Below are 11,921 nucleotides of genomic sequence, written 5' to 3' on the forward strand. Positions count from 1 at the left end.
GGTAGCCAGCCTCAAACGTTAAACAAGCCGTAGTCTTGGCCCTTGAAAACAGCGCATCAATTCCCAGTGTCTCGTGAACGTGTCATCCCATGAATCATGGAGTGGTCCAAAGTCCTCTCGTGTGTAACACAGCGCCTTCAGGGACAAGTTTTTGTTTCCTCTCCATGCCGCCGGGCGTAGGAGGGCATTCGTAGAAGCGGACAAACAACATCCATAAAAACCGCTTCCTTCTTCCCAAAGGAAGGAATGATGAAGCTCATTCATCATCGTTGTCGGCGCCCATCAATCTATTCGCAACCTGCGTCGCAAAGAGATGGTTAACGCGGGCGATCCGGACCTCCATATGGAGCGAAACCGGTGGCTGGTGCCGTGATTTCGGGTCCGCTGGCTCTGAGATACAGGACGTAGATTTGGCGGCAGAAGGACGAAAATGGGTACAAGTTACCCAGGTAACTCGAGGTTGGAAGCATGTACGGGACACTGCACCGGCACGTACAAGAAATCGCCAAAACAACCGTTTCACCATTATATGATTTGCATTGCAACCAGACAATTGACCGGAACGTGACAACAAGCCGCATGATTGAGATATCGCAGAGCAATAGTTCAACGGGGCCATTCAGCATGGCAGCGAAAAAAATCTCGCTACAGTTCAATCATCCAAACAAGGCCTAGGCATTATCCAGAGATTGCACTGATTCCGACGAGTAAGTTTTCCAACATGCCAGCCTCATGACCGTGTGTAGGCATCAGTCCGAGGACTAAATTTGTTGTGTTCAGTATTGCCAGCGCTAATGCAAAACAACATAATGACAGTTGAATCAGATCCTTCCTGTGTTGCCAGACAGCTCCCAAAGACAACCCTAATTACCAGGTGCCTGACATGCTCCGCCCATGTTCTCTCCTAACCACCAATCTACCAAGCACAGGGGGACCATCCTCGGTGATCAGCATGCAGCGTCCAGCATAAGTAGACCGACGCGCGTCCTTTTCAGGAGCTTAAAACGCATGGTAAACCGTCTTTTTCTGCCGCAAGGCTCTGGACATCGGACACCGTTCGTCCCTTTGATCCGTTCTCGGATTAGAGAAAGTAGTGGGTAAACCCGCCATGCGAAACCGCGAAACTGTTGCCTGAAAAGGCATCGCACCGACTAGGGTATTAGGGTCAGATTCCCAATTACCAGTACATCCGAAGAATGCGTTTGGGGATTGGGAAGCTATATGAAAGCGTGATCTGTGTGGATGATGCCCTTACGGGTCAGAGAGGTGACAGTGGAGCTCGCATGACGACGGAACGACACGTTCGGAAGAGAGCAATGAGATCAAAGATGGCTTCGTAGATCAAGAACCGGAACCAATCTAGAATTGCGAAACGATAACAAAGCTGGACCTGTCCAGCAGGACTGGATGGGGGAGGCAACGCCATTGCCAGGATGGATGGAAGAGAACAAGTTCGGAGGGTAACCAAGGAGTTTTGACTCCGGGGATGACGGGAACGCGCAACGCGTGGGCACGTGACTCTGGAATGTACTGCCAGCCACCGACGACGACACCCATGGCACCGCCCGGATCTCCCTTTTGATAAGAAGTCAAGTACTTCGGTATCTCAAAGCGCATTCTCATCAAATAATTACATGCTCAACAATTAACGACACTAATATGAGTCAAGGAAGAAGAATTGGTTGTTTGAAAGTGGGAGATGCGCGTTGATATAAACTCTGGTCACATGCTCAACCCATTTGTACGGGACTGTCCATAGATTGCAACAGTCTGCAATTCGGTATGGAGTCTAATATTTCTCAAGTTTAATTGCTCATAGGATTACAGGTAAAGTAGATAATATTTAAACAAGTGTCCATGTATCACTCGATTTCCTCAATTCTGGGCCTGCCGGCTCCAGAAGTCCCTGCCAATGGGTTAATATCAAGGCCAGCGATCTGATCTCCCAGCTCCATCCGCGGTTCACTTTCTTCGTCCGTTCCTTGGGCTCCGATCCCCCACAGTATAGATTTCTCTAGCCAGGCCTCCAGGCTTTCGATCAGGACGCGGACGTGGCCACGTACAATGGCGTCCGTCTCGTGGCTCTCCACGAATTGAAGCACACGGAGCATATACGGAAGGTTTCCAACAGTTGTGGGTCCCCGATCATTAGAATTGCTGGTCGTAGGCTCGTCTGAAAGAGAAAACCCGAAACCCAACGCACCACTTCCACGGGTTTCTCGGGCTGTGTCGATGGCCTTCAGGATATCAAGAAGGAGGACAACACTTGCGCGACGGAGGATTGCAGCTCCTTCCTCCGATTCCAATGTCAGTGTTGACAGAGCAAGGTCAACGGCGGATGCGACGATGGAGGGGCCAAGACCGGCAATGTTTGTCTGCACTGCAGTGGCTAGTATGGACATTGCGGATGCTCTGATGCGCAAGTCATCTGGCTCCTCGTCAGAAGATGCGCCTGCCGCCCAAGCAGCAACTATATTAGCTGCATGTGCAGCTTTTTCCGGAGACTCGGAGTCCGAGTCCGCATCTTCCATGAGTTCGTCAGACGCAAGGGCGGGCGAAGACACCTTCCAACCATCTGGCATCGCGATATCGTTCTCCCGTTGGCGCTCTTCACGCTCCTGTTGCCTCTTTTCCTTTTCCAGCTGTTGTCTTCGGCTCTTTTGCGTTTGGGGTTTGTGTGCCCGTCGTCCCGCAACGGCAACACTACCTTCGCCGAGGATTTTAGCTGTTTCCCCCTGTAGGGCCTCGCCGAGATCCTGTACGGTCATGAGTAAGCACTCGCCAATCTTTAGCCGCTGATCAAGAGTCATGCTCTCGCTCCTGTCGGAATAGCGGTCGATGAGGGTTTTCACCACTGTGCGTGGGTGTCGAGAAGCCAATACAGCCACCAACTTGATAGCATTCAGATATACGAATTCATCGTTGGCTTGGGTTTCAGAAGAGTCCGTGAGAATGGATAAAAGCAGAGTGAGCGTGGATGGTACGTCAAGGATGGGTGAGGCTTTCGTAATCAAGTCAGAAAGAAGCGAAAAGCCCTCTGCTTGCACCGGGGGAAGGTCGGAGTTGAGATTGGTTAATGCTCGGCGATGCGTTTCAAAATCTGAAATACCAGGAGCGGATTTCTCTTTGTCAAGCCCTTCGGGGCAAGCGATGTTGATTTCTATCAGCATCGACGCGGTTGTTGCCGGCTTTGCAAGTGACTGCGGGAGACTGGGGATCAGTTGGTCTAGTTCTTGTTTGACACTTTCGAGGATTCCCAGTATCTCAGGCGAGACGGAGAATTCAGGAGACGCGAGAACAGTGGATAGCAAACTGAATACTGCTGGCAATGATTCGTCCGAGTCTGTCGTGGTTGAGCCTTCATCCGGTTCACTGTCGTCCTTACTGACGATATTGGCCAAAGAGGACAAGGAAACCTGTCCATCTCGTCGATCTGCCGACTTATGATGCTGCGCGTTCACCCGGCTCAGTTCGCCACTGATGATCTGCTTGACAAGTTTAAGCACTCTTAATGGACGGCGTGAAAGAGTATCCTTGAAGTTGTCTAGCAAAGACTCTGCGAGTTTCGCACTGACAAGGCTTTGCAAAATATGATCCTGCCCCTCGCCTGCTGACGGGAGCTGTAAGTCGGACAACGAGCCCTCCTTGCCTGGTCGTTTTACTAGCCATCTTTCGCTCACATGAAGGAAAATATCGCCAGTCCGATCTTCACTGTTGGGATCTGCACCCAGCAGACTGGCGAAGAGTTTGACTCGCGACTGTAGGGTGTCGATCAATTGGACAATATTGTGTTGCTCGGAGTCTGCACTAGGCTTTATCAACGATACGCTTGATGTCGGATCAAGGCCATATGTCCAATCAACCCCGCCATTGTACAGTAGATTGTCGGCTATCTTCTCCAGCGGTTGTACACCCACTGATATACCAAAGTATGTCTTCAATATAGTCATAAGTGTATCGTGAAGTCTGTCATCTTGGTCGCACGCGAAACATGCCAATCCCCAAAGTGGGAGGATAACCGGGTATACGACTCTTTTAACTAGTCCCGGGTTTGAGTGCTGAAGAACAAGGGACCTCAAGCGTTCGATGGCCAGGCTCAGGGTAGGGTGATCAACAAGGTCGTGTAGTGGTTTCCCATCATTCTTGCTATCCAAAGGCTGCATCCACCTTTTCGAGGCATCGTCAAGCCTTGCCGTCAGCGCTTTGAAAATGGGTTCCACAAATATCGCGTGCCCTATAGTCCCGACTGCGCCATAGGCACGCTTTCCCAGAATCCCATTACCGATAACATAGGCTGCAGTCCTCTTCAAATCAGGATCATCCCCGTCAAGAAGTGCCAATAGCTGCGGTGCGATTGATGAAAAATAGACAGCTGCATCCATCCCCTGCGGTACGGAAGATAGTAGATGAGACGTTTGCATGATGGACTGAACGGTAAAATGCGGCCCTCTAGACGTCTGGTCTTCGGGATTCTCTCCCAGTGAAGGGGAAAATTGCGAAGCCAAAAACACAATCGTCTGCAAGACACCATCATTGCGTAAGGGTATCCGTGACAAAGCGGCGGATATCACGGACCTAAACCATGGTGCCGGCTCTGCTTGGAGAAAGTTCGATAATGTCGGTAACAACACCGGGGTAGGAGTGCTGCAGTAGCTTAGTAGATACACGCGACAGACAGGGCTACCAGTACGTACTCATCAATTACAGTTTCCAAGCCTTGGCGGTATCGATCTTTCTTCTCTTTTGGTAGACTTTGCGAATGAAAGGCTAATTCAGAAGCTGCACTGATTATATCACTCAAGATTCGACCGCGAACAACGGGCTGGATACTTGGTCGTTCATCCAAGACGATGTTCATTAGTGTCTGTACTATAGAATCCAGTAGTTCTTCATCTTGAAGAGTGCCGTGCGCGGGCTTCTGCTGCTGTTGTGCAATGACGCCAGGCGGCAGGACAGAAATCACCCGTTGTTGTAAAGGGATGCCCACTCCAGCTGAGAGTGAAGGGTAGATCCCCTCCAACGAAATCAAATCAAGAAGAGCATGTAGCATCCGACGCCGTTTTGCATCCTCTAGAGCTGGATCGTCCGGTACTTCAACGATTTGGGAAGCTTGCCCAGCATCATTGTCCGGGGCAACAAATGCGGTATGGACGGAGAACAAGATCTCCAGCGCTTTATGGACGACGACTGCTCTGATTGACTCATCCGAATGGTCAACGGCTTCATTTCGTCCCAGTATCTCCAACAGAGAGTTCCCTCGGTGTTTTTCAAGTTCCTCTTCAATAGAGTTAGCATGTAATTTGACGTTGTTTTGTAGAGATCTGCCTGCCTCGTTGAAGGACCGGGTTCAGAAACTGGCTTGCAGCGTCGAACGCCAGCTTTATGGCTATGGGTTCGCCCATAATGAGACCCGACAATATCTATTAATTAATTTTAAGAATCCTCATGACTCTTGTCTCCTGACTACAAGCTTTGGAATCATGTACAGGATGGGTCTCCAGAATCTCACCTTTCACTGATGGTGACATAATATTAGTCATCCTGGCCGAATACGATTAGTCACTTTCAGAGCACGATCTATCATGCTCTTATAGTACGGAGTAGAACATCTACAGGAACCAATTTCAATTGATCATTCTTTTCATATTTCTAGATTGGTACTGTTTAGTAAGAAGTTGGGGATGGAGCTTATCATTTGAGGGGTAGACCCGCAAAAATTCAAAGATAGGATGTTCGTGTCAATCCCAATAATGTTACATATCACACCGGATATATATATTCCTGGCTAGAAATCTTCTGAGACCAAAACATTTCAGTTCAACGACCGAATCTCTACCCCAATCGCATGAAAAACAGGAAAATAACATTGATTTCGACCATATTCCTACTCACACTAGGCTCTACTATACAAATCCTCTATACTCCCTACATTGAGGGAAGCCTGTGACAGGATCTTTTGCCGAGTGACCTGTTGCCTTTGTCTCCCAGGTCTTATTTTTGCTACAGCTAAACTGACCGCTGAAATGACCTCCCTTGTTCCGACGATGTAGGACATTATATCTGGACAATGAAACGAGTATCATCTACCCAGGGGTCCACTCAATCGAATAGACTGTCGGGTTGGATTGTTGGTCAAACAATGTAGGCTCTTTGGCAATCTTACAACGTGCTTTGCTCGGACATTAAATCAGCCCTAGGTTTGACACTAGGAGCACCATGCTGAGAAGTCAACCCGTCCTATGACATAGGCAACATGGTTTGAGACGCGAATGCAGTGTTTCAAGGAGACCAATGCACTATTTAACACCGTGTTTCACATTGCTGGAGCAACGCTCGGTCTTCTTTGGATCGAAGCCACTCTGTGATGCTCCCCCGAATTTGACATGGGTAGCGGCGCACGTTCTTGATGCGTAGGGCATACGGGCATTCGTGCAGCCCTCATATCACCTAGATTGCCTGTTACATTTTGCTACGAGAATCTTCCTCTGATATACCTTCGACTGCTCCTGATGTGGCCCTTATCGGTCAAATAATGTGTCTTCTGCCAAGGAGCGATGTCAACGAATGAAAACCATCGGCTCTGTCGAGGATTTGTGAACAAGGTATCTCGATGCCCCTTCGCCTGGGATTCTTTGTCGTCGGGCTTATTTCCGAGTCAAAGCCTATCTGTACTCCATAATGGACTGAGGTCGGAATAAAGGAGGTCTCGCGGCAGTTAGACCCTGGCCGGAATGGATAGTCTGGGATTGAAATATCTCAACGAGGGAAGATCGTCGAGAGAAGTTATAGTGGGTGAACCGAGAATTTGATCGCACTTGATCTCTCGATGAACTTTACAATGAATGATTGTCATAACGATATTGTTTGTTTCTCCATTCATCCAGATTGTGTTCAATGCCAGGTATTGGTTGTGCTGACTGCTGACTAGATGACTAGGCCGAGGGAGTCTAGACATCCTAGACCAGGGCTATATCGGCTATGACGTCGACGGATCCGTGCATTACATGGGCCCAGGATTTGAAGGTCGAATTGTTTAAGCTTCACCAAGCTTCTCTTGAGCAGAAACGAAAGACTTCGTACCATGTACCACAATGGGGAATTGTGGAGTGGACACGACCAGGAGGAAAGCCGATATGCGCCCGAATCTGCCGCCGATCCACCTCCCCGAGCTGTACCTTTGGTATCGACTGTTCAGGTACCGGGGATCCGGGGGTGGCTATCGAAAAGGTATATGCCATTAACGCCCAGGGGGGAGGCGTCCATGGCACCGTCTGGGGCTGTACTCGGTCCCCCGTCTTGAAACAATATTTATCCAAACAACAAAGGTGTTCTGTGAGGAATGTCAGACCATAAACCTTAGCAAATCAAGGAAAGAAGCCACCGAAATTACCGACTCCATCGTAGACTAGTCCGTTCTATGGTGGGCGCAGATCGCTGACGGCAGAAGCGAAGAAGGCTCAGGGACTCTAGAATTAATCTCTCTAGCCGCCGCCACTCTTTCTCCCTCTTGTTTCCTTCCCCCCTCTCCAGCTCCGTCACCTCAACACTTCCCCCCCACATTGGCGCTAATCCTCCCAACTCCTGCATTTCTCGACTTTTTCACCGTTTTGGGTTGGGGGAGGTAAACAAAGGAAATAAACAACCAGATACCCTCAATTCTGAGACATCCACGCGCCTAGATCTACCCTGGATCGGCATTCTATCCCTCGAATTCTCACCCCCGACATATCCCGCCTGGCCAGTTGACCGCATCGACAGCCTCGCGAAACCAACACGAGTTGTCAGCCTCACCAAGTTCATTTCACCCAGACTCGGTGTACAGCGCATCCCGTGCAGGAGAAGGTGGGACAGCTGGCATCTATGGTCCTGTCAGGGATTCCTAGGTCGTCAAGATCACAAACTTCCCCGCAATAGTCCCGGAGCGCATCCCTCTCAACCGCCGCCAGCCCATGGTGGTGCGGGTCCTGCGCTTGCACAATGGCCGCCTTCGTGCGCGTTTCAGGCCCGCCGAATGGCAATTTCCTGATTGGATACCCTGGTATTTCTGCGACCATGGTGAGTATGTGGTTGTTGGGGTTGTTATCGTCCCAGGGGAGAGAGCGCTTTGCTAACCCACACCCCCGCGCTTCAGCCTCGTGTTGAAGGTAAAGTCGAGATCAGGCCTGGTGTCGGTATTACCGCCCCCGTCAACGTGTCGCTGGTCACCATATCCCTCCATCGTCGCGAGACAATACATCCTTCGGCGGACTCGTTGACTAAGAGACGGCTTGCGCCGCCCCGAAAGGAGATCACGGATATCGTGGGCAAGGAAATGCTCCTGTTTCGCTGCCCAGCTGGTCGAGAATACGAGGAGGTCATTTCGATGGACCTCCCTTTCGTCCTATTTATCCCGTTCGGGCGCGGGGGTCCCGATGCCTCCCGACGAGTCCCCCCGGCCAGTCTACAGCTTCCCAGTCGCACGGCCGAGACCTACTACGAGATTGTTGTGATGGTTCAGCAGGGGCATTCGGAGCAACGGAAGTATGCGTTTCCGGTCCCCATCGCTCGGTACGACACGCTGTCGACGTTCGGAATGTACAATCGCCCAGAGTCGGCAGAGCGAGTGTCGGATCATTTGGTGACGCTGGGGATATCGCTCCCGCGTTGGTCCTACGGGCCGCTCGACCCCGTGAGCGTTTACGTCAAGTTATCACCCAACCCCGAGTGGATGGCCAAGGCTAGAAAGGTCACGATCAGCAAAATCACGATCGGCATCGACGAGGAGATTATATATAACCACGAGGGCGATGAGCCCCAGCGCAAAGCCAAGACACTGACCAAGCGGACAGAGGCCATTGGTGTCAAGATGCCGCCTACGGGGTACTTGACCAATCTAGGTCTCGTATTTCCGGCCAAGGACATGCGAGATTCAGAAGGCATCCTTCCCAGAGGGAAGGCGGCGTTCCCGACGTATGCGCTCAGCGGGTTCACTACCACGGCCAGTCTCTACAAAATCGAATACTATTTAACCGTGAAGGTATGGCTGTCCTTGGTGTCATGGTGGTTATAGTTGAGGTGGTTCGTTTACATTGTGCTAACTCATGGGAACAGGCACATCTCACCTCCGCAAGAGACATTATCATCCGACAGCCGATTGTGGTTTGCCCACTCGATCATGCCGGATGTAAGGAAGAAATGGAGGCGATCGAACAGGCTGCGCGCGATGCAATCCATGTGAACCCCGACAATCCGATGTTACCATTACCTTCGATAGTGCGGCCGGCCGATAACAACGCCCTTCGTCATCTCGGGGCGGCGATCGTGGGCAACCAGAAGAAGCCTCTGATCGATTGATCCGGCACCGGATCGAGAGAGGTCAGATATACGCGATGGATGTCAGAATCTGCTGCGCATATCCTTCTGACAGCTTGCGACCACACGGCAGGCACACTAACGCTTTATGAATGCATGGGACCCGGAGTTTTGTTGTTGTTGCATGGTGTTCGTGTGAGCCTTTATTGCGTGTTCTACTGGCCCGGGGGTTGGCTTTGTTCGTTTCCACGAAGAGTCCCGTTATGACCAGGGGCGGTTGCTTCCTAAATGATTCCCCAGTATTTGGATTAATGTGTAACATTTATACTTGAGGATGCTGTATGTGTAGTCTATGTTTTGCCAGTCCGCGACGGAGTGTTCTCTGGTTCTTTGTAGGCATGATATTTGCCATGGGCCCGATCAAGCTCGTGGATTACTCCCGTACATTGCGCCTGTCGACACCACTTTGTAAGACTTTTCTCATCCAACTGATCGAGGGGCAGACTATCTCCCGATCTCCAAGAAACCCATTGCCAGACTCAGGGTATCCGGATCCAGCTCGTGTGTTTGTCGACCATCGCACCCATATTTCTGCAGACAATCCTTGAGAATCGAGAGGATCGTCTGATACTGCGGAGACGAAGCACCATACGTGTTCAGAGCATTATTCAAGCTCACCGAGATCTAGATATCAGCAGGGTCAGTGAGGGGCTGTCAATGGCGTGCAGTGGTGGTAGTGGTGAGCGCACTTGAGAGAGAATTTCATTATAGTCAGTGTCATTTCCAGCCGCGCTCGTATCCATGAGAAGATCCTCTGGCGAAAGATAAATATCCGCCGTTAAGATATTCGACACGAAGGTGGAGCAGGAAACAACATTGAACCCCGCGAGATGCACCGTGGATGACTTGGCCGATAGGCTGATATGCTCCAGCACGGACCACCGAGATTTTTTATCGCGCATCGTTATCAATCCAGCTCTGCAGCGCATCGTCGTTGCTTCATTCCACGTCTCAACCACACTCTCCACACTTGACGCCGGCTTGATTCTTCGGGGTAAAATATCTGCAATCGTCAAAATGGCCGACACGGACGAAGCGGCCATTCACATGCCCTCCAATGACTCCTCCGCGCACATCGACACCGACCTCTCCGACGAGACGCAAGACTTTCGCATGCTGAACCACCTCACCTTGTTCGTATACCCCATGTTGACTGACTCTTCCTTTCCAGTGGATATTAGCTAACAGGAACCAGCCTCACAGATGGATCCCAAGGCAGCCTCCCCAAACGCGGGGAAAAGGACTTCGAACCGAACCCGACCCTCTTCCAAGCCGACATCCTCTCCGCGTCGCGCCAAGCGATGCACAATGCCCTCGCGTACCCCCGTCTGCACCACCCCAGGAACCAGGTCATCGGTATCTATGCGCCCGACGGCCCCGCGCCGCCACCGCTCGCACAGCCGTCGAAGCAGATGGATACCGTTCTAGAAGATAACGACACTCAACCGCAACAAACAGAAGATACCACAGCGACAGCCGGGGATGCTGAGCCCGCCAAAGTCGCAGGGATGGAGATGGGCGTCCCCGCAGAGTCCTGCGTCTACGTGTCGAACCCCAAAGGTCAATACTTCAAAACGATCGGTCGCGCAGATCGGTGGAACCGCGTTTGGCTACTCCCCGAGGAAGCCTTGTACCTGCTTGAGCGAGGCAGCTTGGATATCCGATGGCCGGTTTCGTCGACGGGGTGTCCCGGGGAGAGTGAGACGGCGGATTCGGGGATACCGATGAGCTTGCAGGCTGCGTATGCGTGCTTCCTTGGGCACGGTGGTTTGAATATGGAGAGATTCTCTGTCTATACTGGGCTACGGCGGTTGGGATACACGCTTGTGCGCGCTCCTGGGTGGTACGATGATGCCGATGAGGGGGACTGCAGTGCGGAGGATGCTCAGGTGCAGTCGCGAGGACCTGGCTTGGCGGGGGTCTTTGGACGGTTCATGCAGTGGCTGTCTGATTCCCCTTCTTGTCCTGCGGCAGGACCTCTCGTCGGTCTTGGAATTCACCGCAGTTATGGTGGGTAGTACTCTACAGTCCCCGACTTGCTTCTCAGCTAATGTTCTCCCGTTTAGATGACATATACCGCAAACTGTCCATCATCCCCTGGCAAGATCCTACTGCCCCGCGGTCTGAATCGCGCCCGACATCCCCGCCATTCCGCGTCGTCTTCCACGTGTACAAGCCTTCTACGCCGTTCCGCAAATCCGCTCCTCCAGCGGCCGATTTCCGAGTCGCTGTCGTGAACGCCCGTGAAACCGCCGTGCCGACATTAGCCCAAATGAGCGCTCTGCTCGACAGCACGCCGCTGGACCCACCCAAGGGTCCCAGGATGGACAGAGTCCTCTCCCTGCGGCTACGGCAGGGATACCGGAGTGTCATCTTGGCCGTCGTGGACCAGGGTGTCGTCAGTTATCTCCGGGTGGCCGACTCGGCGTTCGGCAAGGAAAAGCTCTACAAACTGCAAGGCCCGAAGCCGAATCAGAAGAGGGGTCCTCCCCGACCTCGAGCGAAGGGACGGTGAAACCAAGACGATTCGACGATATGAATTACTGGGAGAGTTCTAACACGAGCACTAT

At 51.7% G+C, this 11,921-nt stretch overlaps 4 protein-coding genes across 4 annotated transcripts; 2 read left to right on the forward strand and 2 right to left on the reverse strand.

Moving 5' to 3' along the window:
• Nucleotides 1–1,823: 1,823 nt before the first annotated feature.
• On the reverse strand, nt 1,824–5,453 carry P168DRAFT_255638 (RTP1/Tango6 family protein). Its single transcript, XM_024834472.1, has 3 exons — nt 5,330–5,453; nt 4,695–5,277; nt 1,824–4,644 (listed from the first exon to the last, which is right to left on the reverse strand). Exons 1-3 carry the CDS (start codon nt 5,400–5,402, stop codon nt 1,863–1,865), a joined length of 3,438 nt encoding a protein of 1,145 aa, XP_024691963.1. The 5' UTR covers nt 5,403–5,453; the 3' UTR covers nt 1,824–1,862.
• A 2,083-nt stretch (nt 5,454–7,536) lies between these two features.
• Nucleotides 7,537–9,652, forward strand: P168DRAFT_311763 (arrestin C-terminal domain-containing protein). The gene is made up of 3 exons (XM_024839525.1): nt 7,537–8,055; nt 8,132–9,016; nt 9,091–9,652. Exons 1-3 carry the CDS (start codon nt 7,978–7,980, stop codon nt 9,331–9,333), a joined length of 1,206 nt encoding a protein of 401 aa, XP_024691964.1. The 5' UTR covers nt 7,537–7,977; the 3' UTR covers nt 9,334–9,652.
• On the reverse strand, nt 9,630–10,157 carry P168DRAFT_291496 (uncharacterized protein). Its single transcript, XM_024837418.1, has 2 exons — nt 10,041–10,157; nt 9,630–9,975 (listed from the first exon to the last, which is right to left on the reverse strand). The coding sequence occupies exons 1-2, from the start codon at nt 10,092–10,094 to the stop codon at nt 9,796–9,798; spliced, it is 234 nt and encodes a 77-aa protein (XP_024691965.1). The 5' UTR covers nt 10,095–10,157; the 3' UTR covers nt 9,630–9,795.
• P168DRAFT_271480 (tRNA-splicing endonuclease subunit SEN54 family protein) lies at nt 10,095–11,866 on the forward strand (the record flags this gene model as incomplete). The annotated part of the gene is given in 3 exon segments (XM_024835268.1): nt 10,095–10,484; nt 10,547–11,365; nt 11,380–11,866. The coding sequence occupies 3 exon segments, from the start codon at nt 10,369–10,371 to the stop codon at nt 11,864–11,866; spliced, it is 1,422 nt and encodes a 473-aa protein (XP_024691966.1). The 5' UTR covers nt 10,095–10,368.
• Between the last annotated feature and the right edge of the window lie 55 nt (nt 11,867–11,921).

The sequence above is a fragment of the Aspergillus campestris genome (assembly GCF_002847485.1).
Source record: "Aspergillus campestris IBT 28561 chromosome Unknown P168scaffold_8, whole genome shotgun sequence".
Lineage (NCBI taxonomy): Eukaryota > Fungi > Ascomycota > Eurotiomycetes > Eurotiales > Aspergillaceae > Aspergillus > Aspergillus campestris.